General features: G+C 35.6%; 1 protein-coding gene across 1 annotated transcript in view; it reads right to left on the bottom strand.

Annotated features, from left to right (window-relative positions):
• LOC139745335 (neurobeachin-like protein 1) overlaps positions 1-12357 on the bottom strand; it is a 93697-nt gene extending 81340 nt beyond the window's left edge. The window contains exons 1-3 of the mRNA XM_071655735.1: positions 11976-12357; positions 5298-5389; positions 2434-2598 (exon numbers count right to left, since the gene is read on the bottom strand). Coding sequence (XP_071511836.1) covers positions 2434-2598; positions 5298-5389; positions 11976-12026 — 308 coding nt within the window. The 5' untranslated portion in view covers positions 12027-12357. The remainder of the gene's footprint in view (positions 1-2433; positions 2599-5297; positions 5390-11975) is intronic.
• Between the last annotated feature and the right edge of the window lie 286 nt (positions 12358-12643).

The raw sequence follows: 12643 nt of genomic DNA, 5'->3' as shown, positions 1-12643 counted from the left end.
GTGCAAAATTTCGTTCCAATTAGTCCAGTACTTTCATAAAAATAAATGAAAATGCACCGTATGCATGCGTATAACGCTCGCTAGCTCCGGTCCACGTACGTACTACATGCATGCGATACATGTGTAAGTTACATGTACGTAGCTAGCCCGCGCTCGTAATTCGATTTTGGGTCGGGTTGACCCGGTTTGAAAATTGATTTTAAAACGATGATTTTCTCTCTTTTATCGAATGGTATAGACAAAGAGCAACAGGTCAGGTATGTTATTGTTATAACTTGTACTTGAAGTCATATTGGACCTGTTTTATGCAGTTTTGATTTTCGTGGGTTTGCAAATGTGGGCTAATACCTTTAACCACTTGGCTTTTTTTGGAAACAATCAAAAGGATATAAATACTAACCCAGTAATGGTTGTTGAGCAGTGGGTGGTGAGAGTCAGAATAACTTACTAGGATTTCATGCAATACAATATGTGAATTAAAAAAAGCAAACAAACAAAATAGATTGCAAAGTACGTATATATAAATTTTGCAAAATTGGAGCTGCCTTCTTTGTTTTTGCAGCATTAAACTTTTCATGAATTCTCAATGGCATTTAATGCATATAAGTGCAGACAAGAAGTTGCATTGTAATTTCGTGAATCTTGATTTTCGTGAAATTCATCAATTTGATATGCATGCAAACATTCCTTGTTTTACAGTACTTACAAGAATAGTAACTTCTCTACATTTCTTTCCTAATTTTTCAAATTTTATTCCTCTTTATTTCTTCCAGAGTTACAGTATTTGTCTTCATCTTTCCAATATTTGCCAAAAAAATGCCATCATATCAACCGTATCTGTGCATGAACTGCATCCCCGACTTCTGACCAGTTTCTCAACAAACTGACAAATGGTGTCAGCACTTATGACGCCTGCAAATGGTATCTACAGTTCGGTTTCATTTTATTCACCGTTTCAGTGTTAGCTGAGTATGAGCAGGGAGGGGTTCCCACCTCCCTGGTATGAGTGGCTTTGATTGTGGGTGGGTATAGCATGCAGCACCTCGGAGCTCAATGGGAACTACAAGAAGCCTTGCCATTTTAAACTTCCATGACTTCAAAAAGAATCATTCAATATCCCAAATAACATAATCAAGCATATTTTACCCCTTGCTCTTTTCATTTCATTTACATGTAATTTCATTTCATTTATTTCCACTTTAAATCATCATTGGGTTTACAAAGTTTGCATTAAAAACAAACAAACTTTTGCTAAAATTTGTGCTTTTGCTTTGTTTTTCTGGGAGGACACATTTTTTTGTTACCAGGCATTGACCATACTCTTCATTTTGAGGGTTTTCACGCAAATACAGCAGCGATGCACCAAATCATTCACAACGTCTATGACGACACCGTCACTGACAATGACAACAGAAAAGTGATGCCTATGTCTCACTTATGCTTTGCAGGTGAGACAAATAGAACACTTGGCGTTCCTTGCAATTCACTGCAAAATTGTCCCTCATTGATGTACGTAAATAAGCACTTAATCATTCAGGGTTTTAGTGGTATGCACTGTATATGACCAATGACTTCTTGATTGCTGGACACACATCACATACTCTAGCCACTTGCAGTATCCCTTGTAGATTTGTTTGTTTGTTTGTTTGTTTGTTGTTGTTGTTGTTGTTGTTTGTTTTTTTTTTTTTTGGGGGGGGGATACACTGTCATTGTAGCTCCCTCAACATACGAAACCACTCGAGCATCAAGTCAGTCAAACTGACCTCATTAAGAGGTGCTGACAATAACAGTCTGGGCACTTTGTATAGATCTGTTCTTTACATGCCCCTGCTAAACAGGCCGAAAAAAAAAAAAGTGAAGAAGAAAAAACATGAATCATCCATTTGTTTGCCTGCTTTGAATGGGATAGGAGATACATTTGTAGATAGTCTCATTCCCAGGCTTTCTGCTGTTTTCTGTCAACACTGCTGACCAATGTACATTGTATCTGCATAGCACATCTGACTGCAGTAAACATTATAGGGGAAACTAACCATAAATTCCATGTTACTGATCGTAGACGGCATTGTACAATTTCATTCCTCAATTTTCATATGATCCACAGAAACATTCACGCAATGCAATTTCTTGTGAGGAAATACTGTATGCGATACATTTAGAGAGTCTAATTTTTCGTAAATCGGGAATTCCCCATGATTTCGCAAGTGGTTAAATTTGCAATTGTGGAATAAAGTACTCAATGGAGAAATGTACGCGTGTACGTCATATTCACGTTACGATCAGAGTTGATATTTTCCGTGTCTTGAAATTTACAACAGCACCTGACTCGCAAAATTCGTGAAAATAAATTCTCTCAAAATATTCAGCGTATACAGTATATTGACTCTAATTTGTTTTGCATTGTTTTGTGTTTAAATATTTTCTGGTCCTTACCTGCACGTGGCTATAAGCACCTGGACAATCTGCGTGGCGTAGCGCAGGACGTCCCAGTCGGCGACGACGCCCCTGCATTGGCGGCTGCAGGAGGCGAGCTCTACCACCAAGGTTTCTAGGAGGCCATCTGGGAGAGAGGCAGAGTTTGGTCCTGCCAAGGTCTTCCTGCATGGCGACAAAAAAAAAATATATATGTGGAATTATGAGGGTAATGATAGTGATGATAATGAACATCCGTACTTGTAAATGATACCAAAAATGATAACAACAATAATGATTGCAACTGATTGACAAATTGCCCTACGTCAATGTAGGGCAATTTGTCAATCAGTTGCAATGAAGACATCCCGATGGAAGAATTTCATGAATTTGAACAATAATGATGATAATAATCAATATAATAACAATAAGACCAGTATTTATAATAAAATACTACTACTTAGTACTACTACAATAAAAGTGATGATGATGATGATGATAATAACAATAATAATAATAATAATAATAATAATATTATTATTATTATTATTATTATTATTATCATTATTATTATTATTACTACTACTACTACTACTAATAATAATAATAATAATAATAAGCATAACAACACCAGCAATGTTAATGACAACAATACTTTTTTTTACGTCAATGTAGGGCAATTTGTCAATCAGTTGCAATGAAGACATCCCGACGGAAGAATTTCATGAATTTGAACAATAATGATGATAATAATCAATATAATAACAATAAGACCAGTATTTATAATAAAATACTACTACTAGTACTACTACAATAAAAGTGATGATGATGATGATGATAATAATAATAATAATAATAATAATAATAATATTATTATTATTATTATTATCATTATTATTATTATTACTACTACTACTACTACTACTACTAATAATAATAATAATAAGCATAACAACACCAGCAATGTTAATGACAACAATACTTCTTTTAAAGGGACATTCCAGACGATTTTCATAATTTCAAATCATGTAGTACATAAATCGACAACTCTACGTACAGATTTGTGGAATTCATTGTGGTTCTTTAGCAGAGAAACAATGCTTTGAAAAACCTTAAACAAATTACACTGAACAAGGATGATGACATAGGAGGTTCACACATTTCAGAAATGTACAGGTGTAGCAGTGTAATTCCATTACAATACCGCTTGCTTGCGAGTTCACCTGTGCATAATCTATGCATGCCTTCTTCTTTTGTTCTGTTTCCTTGAGCCCCAACTCATGCATTCTTATGGTGACTCTGCCATGTCATCATCCTTGTTCATTGCAATTTGTTCTAAATTTTGAAAATATTCTTCATCCAAATTATCACAAATTCTGAAACTCTGTCCTCACTATAACTAATTTATAGTTGTTCAAATGAAAAAATCTGAAAATCATCCGGTCTCCTTTAACTGATGTTTTATAGGCCTGCCAGAAAATACCATTTATGCCTCCAAGCACTTGAAGAAAAACCAAAACAATAAAAGCAAAAAAAAAAAAAAAAATGTGCATACAATGTACTTTCATTTTCATGCTAGTTTCATGTTATGCGAAAGACACAAAATTTTTCCACACAGAGAAAATGTCAACATTTGCAATAGATGGGGAAGTTCTACAAATTACTCTGGTCAACAAAATAGGGTACTCTTCTCTACTAAAAGCATTGCGACATACAGTATGAAATTTTCTTTGATTTAATGGTACACTGCACCCATACAGGTGGTCATTTCTTTTACATCCTGCTATAAAACAGTCATGCAAAGACCACACACACATACACCAATCATGGTACAATGTACATTGTATGGGAATTCATCATCATCATTCTCTGGATCGCAAAATGGCAACTCTGACCCCAGCAAAGTAAAGTGCATCACTGTCAATCATAGGCCCTTGTTGTCTGCGTACACAAAGCGTGGTCATGAGTCACACACGTATCTAGTTCAAGACTTGGCTTTCTCCGGCCTTTGTACAGTCGGTACAGTTGTGTGTGACATGCAGGGGGCTACCACAGCACCACCTATTTAAAGTTCACTGTGAACATCAAGGAGGCCTTCACTAACATGTTGATTTATCCTACCATGTCAGTTCACTAGCTCTCTACAATGACACACACATGGTATCACACGTGGGACTAAGCAAAAGTTGAACCCTTTCAGGATTCCCTATATGCTTGAGTTCTTACACTTCAATTACACTAACATATATACACCCCTTTAATACATAAATGCATATAATTACCCTAATAGCCATCATGTTCTCTAACATTTATTACAATAATTTGATGAGACTGCTGCAAAATAAAGATCAACCAACCATAAAAGGCACGGCAAAAGATTATAATGTCAACAAAAATTGGGTAAAAAAAAAAATCTGCTGGCAATTGCACTGAGATATTTGTAGCTGGTGAGTACTAAAGAATTCCCTCTGTGCAACCACTGAAGACTACATGTACAATTTGTAGTCCTGAATTTATACCCCAGCATGTGTCCATTATTAAAGGGAAATGCTGGCTATAGCGAATGGATCCTAAACAGGTTAAACATGACAGATTATGTGCATCTTGAGATATGCTCAGCAACATCCAGCCCCTCGTGACTGTTTGGAAAGAACAGTGCATCATGTATTCCAAAAAGATGTAAACTAAACCAGTCCATTTGGAAACCTTTAAATTAATTGTTCAATGCTCAATTCCAATCATCCAAAACAATTATGCATCTGATGATTGCTACCTATTGCATTATTGCATGGCTTTTGACCTCATATCACAGTCAATCAGACTCTGATAAAAAATGCCTGGACTCTCAAAAACATGCCAAGAGCTGAAAAAACGAGTGGTCTTACCCTTCGGCAATGTGACTAAATGACAGGTCCAGTGAGGCCTGGTATTGCTGCAAAAACCGCTCCACGTAGGTCTTGAAGAGTTGGATATCCCTCTGCAAAAGAAAGGAACAGAAAGGCATTATAATATTTTATCACATCTATGTAATATAATACAAAAGTGGATAGCAAATGTACATATGACAGGTGCCAGTTTACCACATTAGTGGCCTCAGGTTCTATATCAAGCGTTATCTGTGTCTGAACCCATGCCCTTATCCCTGTTCTGCATTAACTCTATCACTACCAAAGTCGTCAATGCTGCATAAGGTGTCAATGGCATTTAACAGTTTGTGGTCCTGAGGGATTATTGTTATGTTCGGGCCAGAGCCATTTCTACATGTACAGTAAAGAGTCTGGCCAGCTATGCTCCAGTGGGCAGTAGCACTGTGACGGCATGCTGCTTTGTTTTATAAGCAACCATGTGACAAAGGATTGCACGCCATGTTGGGACCAGCTGAAACCGAGTTGGCCTACATAACTCCGTGTATAATAGATGGCTTTGGTTTGGGTATTCAGCTAAATGTAGTGCTCACGTTCACACAGTTTCTAATGTGTATTAAAGCTTCCTTTAATACATTAATCTTTGTGCGCCCCTTGTCTTTGCCTGCTGTATACATTTGTCATTCTCAACTGCAGCCCTTATTTTTTGTTAAGCCGTTGAGGATGGACTGATTTTGCTATCATACATGTACAATCACACATTTCCTACAGACACGTGCCTATTCTCGGACTCGCCTTCAACTGGTTCAGAAAATAACATTCATATCATGCACAGTGTATGAGCTTCATTGTATATCATCATGAAAAACATATTGCATTATATCATACTTCAAAAGGCAAGTGAATAAAAATAAGCAAAACCTAATGAAATGGAAAAGAAAAGGGCAATACAGGATATCATATCGACACTAGTTTATAGATATCACCACTACTTACTGTAGGTTTGCTACCATCTCTAACCGAGTTGGCCAAGCTCTGTGTACAGATACGGTACAGTAAATGTGTAGTCCTCAGGTTCACGCAGTTTCTGATATAAAAGCTTTTGTTACATTAATTTAACTTTATTTGTTTTCCTTGCTTACACATCTATTTGAAATGGTGACAGCAAAGTACATGTACTAAAAGATGCACTCTGCTACTGTGTCATTACGGGTGTATCAATAAAATTGCCATAGAGAGTTATTAGTGCATTGAAAAGTGGTAGAAATATTATTAATTTACAAACTTGTGTACGTTATGTAGGCCTATTCTCAGAATTCTCAGTGTAGAACACTGAACAAGGACATATCACAAAATATTTATTGTAATGTTTATTGGCCCATCCACATGAAAACCCAAACAGTTTATAATGCTATCACAACACACACATTGTATCCACATTAATCACGATGTACGTGTACTGCACATTTGTAGTTTATCTTAGCACATGCTCACTCATACATCTATATGCACAAATGGATGTAATGTAGTTTGTTGAATTATGGTTTGTTTAATGCCATATTACAACACATTGCACCAGGAAAATGTTGCCAATTAAAGGACAAGTTCACCTTCATAAACATAAGGATTGAGAGAATGTAGCAATATTAGTAGAACACATCATTGAAAGTTTGAGGAAAATCGGACAATCCGTTCAAAAGTTATGAAGTTTTTAAGTTTTTGTGCAGTAACCGCTGGATGAGAAGACTACTGCAGTGTGTGAAAAACTTAGATGTCACATGCGTACAACAATATAAGGAAAATATAAAGAGAATTTCACAAAATTTCATCTTATGAAAAAAGTACACATTCCCCCGACTCGTTACCGACAAATGTTATGGGTAATATTATTCCCCCTGCCTTTAGAAAGAGGCAAGTCAAGTGCTCTTTTATTATGCGAAAAAAGTGAAAATATGTTGAATTTTCTTTATATTTTCTTTATACTGTTGTACGCATATGACTCACAAGCTGTAGTAGTCTCCTCAGCCAGCGGTTCCAACACAAAAATTTTAAAAATTCATAACTTTTGCATCGATTGTCCAATTTTCCTCAAACTTTCACTGATGGGCAAGTCCAAGATAAGGTCCCCTCAGAAGGCAAAATTTCATCTTTGCTCAATATTGACAAGTTTGGTATCATTTTGAAGCTTATGAGTTGAAGTTTTGATTTCCGTGAAGGAAATAATGATATTATGTAAATTTATGCAAATTTCAAGGGCTTCATTTGCATAAATGTGAAACACAGCGTTACGTATGGGACATTTATAAAAATTCATATTAATTCAAAGGAAAGCAAATAATATTTGATTAATATGTGGACATAAGAAGTTCATCACATAGTTTAACTTGGTATGAAAATTTAGGGATTATGCAAGTGATTATGCAAATTAGCTCGTGTCCTATCATGGGATGTCCCATACGTAACAAAATGAGGTCATTTTTTTAGGTTTGTTCTGAAATTGCTAAGGTTATTTTAATGCCCTTTTGGAAAGTTCTAATTTATTGTTTAAAGAAATTAAATACCAGAGAAAAAAGAAAAAAAAAGTAAAAGAAATATTTTTTATTAGGCATTGAAATAATGTTACGTATGGGATAAATGCGTTACGTATGGGACATCCTCATACATATTGCATGTGAATGCATGTAGCTAGCTGGGAAGGTCTCTCAGTACACAAATGGTCAATCATCCTGAAGAAAGCATCCCAACATTGTAGCTACTTTTTGAGTTATAGACACTTGAAACAATACATGAACTTGACTGAACAATTTTCAGAAAGGGGGAGGGGAAAATGGCAAAATACACAATGAAAAATCAACATTAAAGGGATGGTATAGTTTTTTGTAGAAATGGGGATTCAATTTTCAACATTTAAAGAGATGATTGGAAACCAATTATATGAATTACAGTACTTACAGCTGTAAGAGCATAAAATCCTAAGACTAGAGGAATTCAAAGTTTATGTGATGGAGATCCAATTTGAAATGGTTGTGATATATATATAGAAGAAAAATAAAGTAAAATGATTTTTTTTTTATTGCAAGTGATACACAAATTGTCCTTATTCAGTTTTCAGTAGTAGCCACAACAAAATTCATGGGTATACATACTGAGGTGTGACTCGAATCAATGACCTGACTGCTAGGCAGACATCATATATCTACTCGATCACGGGGGTTCCACGCAGCAGGTATTGCTTATTTATTAAACTTAATATTTCTTGTGTCAAGTTGTTTTTTATTGAAACTAAATGGCAAACTGCCCTTCATCAATGCAAGTAAACACTTTAAACTATTCAATTTTTCAGTAGTAACTATCTTGATAAAAATAGGGTATACATACTCAGGTTGGTCATAAAAAATATATGATTGAATGTGATTATGATGGTAAATATCTGAGGAATATTGTTCCCTTGTCAATCTGGATCAGTATTTGAGTAATTTCAACTGATTCCACCTCAATAATTATGCAAAAATTTGTTTAAATGGGTATTTTGCAAAATTATTTTGCAAAATACCCATAAACATGGTTCTCCACACACTAAACGAATGGGGGACAAAGGGCATGCATACCCAGGTTGGTCATAAAAATATAAAAATATGATTGAATATGATTATGATAGTGAATATTTGGGGAATATTGTTTCCTTGACAATCTGGATCAGTATTTGAATAGTTTCAACTGATTTTACTTCAATAATTATGCAAAATACCCATAAACATGGTTCTTCACACACTAAATGAATGGGGGACAAACTGTCCCATACGTAACTGTCCCATACGTAACACGTCATGTCTGTCTTTAATTAGAACCTGTAATTAGAGCTTTTTGCCTAATGACATGAAACTTACCTGTGATAATCTTGAGTGTTGTGACTTTCATCACAGTGAGTTACAAGTTGTAGAATGATATACTTTCAGAGAGTTTTGAGGTTGAAAAAAATGTTCCAAAAAACAAAATTTTTCTGGTCCCATACGTAACGGCACATATTTTCTCTTCTAGAATATAATTGTCAAGGTCATTTTTCTCAATTTTTTACATGATTATACTTCTTCTAGATATCAATCACCATGATGAAGTTCAATATGATCAAAGGCCATTAACACTATTTTTCAGGTCATAAAAGTCTCTGAATGTCCCATACGTAACGTGCGCGTTATCTTGGACTTGCCCTGATGTGTTCTACTAATATTGTTGCATTTTCTCAATCCTTATGTTTATGAAGGTGAACTTGTCCTTTAAGGGCAACATCTCAGTCACATAATTTCCAATAATCTTTAAAGTTCTGATCAAGTTTTGGTGATACATTTTTAGCATCTCCTCCTCACTTGACTCTACAAAGTGAACCTTTCTTCATTGTCTTTCCCACAATGAATGAGTGAGTGATTTCTATGAATAAGTCATGCCTTGTGTAAACACGTAAATATTTTACTGAAAGAAGAAAAATGCAAATAATGAGGCAGATTCACACAACAAGTATTCACATATTAAGTTGTAACAATCTGACTTACTTCATTTTTGTTTGCACATATATCTAGGTGTCTTTTGTAAGAACTGTGATAGACTTGATCTACACTGCAGGCCTATTGGGATACATCACATTTAATACCTGTCAAGTACATTGTACATTGTATAAAGATAATAATAATATTAACGACAGTAATAATAGTACCGGTAATACTAATAGTAATAGTGATGATGATGATGATGATGATGATGATGATGATGATAATAATAATAATAATAATAATAATAATAATAATAATGATAATAATAATAATAATAATAATAATAATAATGATAATACATACAATATAATAACAGTCATCATTATCATCATCATCATTAAAAAAAAATGTGCTGGGCAATCCTGGGGTTTAGGGACCATGCACAGTTTGGACCTAAAAATTACTCTTGTTGCTGATAGCACATGTTACAGGAGAGTAAAAATTCCCACATTATAATTTTAGTTTGTAAGTTTGGTATTTTTTTCTCTCTCTCTTTCTCCCTCTCTTGTTGCTCTGAGTCTGAGAGAGTGCAGTGGGAGAACAACAAATAAAATCGACAAAGGGGAAAATACCACATTTGTTCCACAGTTTACATTGTATTCAGGAGCGTTATTAGAAGCAAGCATTATACCCCAAGAATTCTACAGTGGCTGCCTAATTTCAGCAGAACATGCACACATGCTAGGCTAGGTACAATTGTAGGTGTACATTTGTAGTTGTGTAGACAAATGACAGGAGGAGTAGCATGCCACTATTAATTCTTACACACATCCAGCAACATCAATGGCGATGTTTGCATTATATACACCATGGTACTGCTGATACAATGACGTCTGGATGGTCAAAGTTGGTTCGTAGCCTGGGCATTGTTTGACATTGTGAAGTTGAAACATAGGACCAGATATAGACTAGGCCCGAGTATGAGTATACTCAGCATCAGGCAGGCAGGTGTCCACCGAAAATACATGTTTTAACCAGCATAATAATTAAATATCAGTTTGTCCTCTATGCCATGGCCCATGGATTATTCAAAGGTCATATGACTCATTAACTGTGAATGACCTCTAAATCCTTGGGTTGCTTTAATTTGTAACCAATCTTTAAAGTCTTTGATACTGTTGTATAGAATGTGGTCGAGACGATGTTAATTTATAATCTATGATCACACTATCGTATTCATATAGACTATATTCACACACAGATTATCACTGTACTATCACTATCAATTTTTATCTGATTGGACTGCAGAGAAAATGCTGAAATTTTGGGCACAACATGTGACATGTCAAAGAAAAGAAGGAAAATCACCCAAGTGAACATTGATACCACAACATTCACAAGCAAACATGACAGGGCACACAAGAAATTGACACCTCCTGAGCTACATTTTGTAGCTAGTCTATCATTGCCGTTATGATTGTATGTAAAGTAATGCTGCTGTGTATGGCAAGAGGCCCTAATTCCAAACGGGCCCTAATCCTGGACAAAATAGAATACGAAATTTGGGCCATCAAAAAAAACTTTTGCGCCATGATAATGTTGAATTTAAACACGTAAACCATTACAGGGAAGCTATTTCATCAAATGCAGTTTAAAATCTATAAAAATAATCACAATGTTTACCATTTTACCGGCATTTTTGTAACTCACTTCGTTTTCAACAAGAATCAATCTTGTTTTCAACTGTCCCATAGACAATGCACGCACGCTTGTGATTGTTGAAATGTTGGATAAAATCGAAGATCAGTTGTTTGAATTCGTCTTCGTATTTTCTGAAATACTTCATTTTTTACCAAGATAGCTCTTAAGGTATCAAAGAGAGGCATTTTCTCGGTAGATTCATATTATCAGAAATTATAAGTGTTCTATTTTGTTAAAGTTTTGCCATGAAAGTTGATGTTTCTTAACTTAGTGTCCGGGAATAGGGCCCCCATCACTGCCCATCCTACAATGTAGCAGTGTATCAACGGCACGGATCCGCCTCTAGCTCTACCCAACCTCGGGGGGCTCGTTCGCTTTGCCACTAGCGCCTACCGCACAGTACCGTGGTACTGCAAGTCAAAGCAGTGCAAAGTGAAGGAGATTGAACTTCCCGACGTGTAACGTCTAGCATGGGAATGCGGAAATGCTTGTTTTCGAGACATCTAAAGCTTACCTTAGTACTATAATGTAGCCACAACTCATACATCTGTTCTTGAGAACCCATTTTGCCAGCATTTGACCGTTGTCAGCGGCTCCACTGGGCTGCAACCACTGCGAACAGCAAAAATTTCCGCCTCCGTACTCGCAATAGAAACACAAGTTTTTGCTCACAACGGCATAGCTGACATGTTGATGTTGGTTTATTGTCCTCGTGAAATAACGAGATTTTAATGACACTCTCGCGTAACCCGAGAAAACGCCCCTTTTTGCAGAGAAAATGTCGGTCGCTGAAACCGGAGATCTACACACTACATAGCGGTTAAAAATAAATATTGATCATTCTTCCCCAAAGTAGTGTTCAGTGCGATGATGGACAAAGTTTGATGATTAATTAGTCTTTCGACTGATCCAACACATCCAACCCTAGCAAGTCAAAGACTATAGTAGTATAGGCTCTATACTAAAATGCACATCAGTCCGGCAAACATTAATTCTACTCCAGAAAATGAACTTTGATCTAATTCAAAAGCCAGTAAAGTGAACGGACTTTTATAGGTTTCTTATGGCATTTTTAAATGACACAAAACTGTTTTTTTTTAGATATTTAAGTATTTATTGGTAAAGAACTTAATAAATGGCATTTACAGCAAAGAATAAAAAACTCAAGTGAATTGCAAAATC

Source organism: Diadema antillarum, unplaced genomic scaffold (assembly GCF_040938485.1).
Source record: "Diadema antillarum isolate AM-2024a unplaced genomic scaffold, OU_Dant_1.0 seq00001253_RagTag, whole genome shotgun sequence".
NCBI classification, from domain to species: domain Eukaryota; kingdom Metazoa; phylum Echinodermata; class Echinoidea; order Diadematoida; family Diadematidae; genus Diadema; species Diadema antillarum.
The sequence above is the reverse complement of the archived record's forward strand: the minus strand, read 5'-3'. Positions and strand labels throughout refer to the sequence as shown.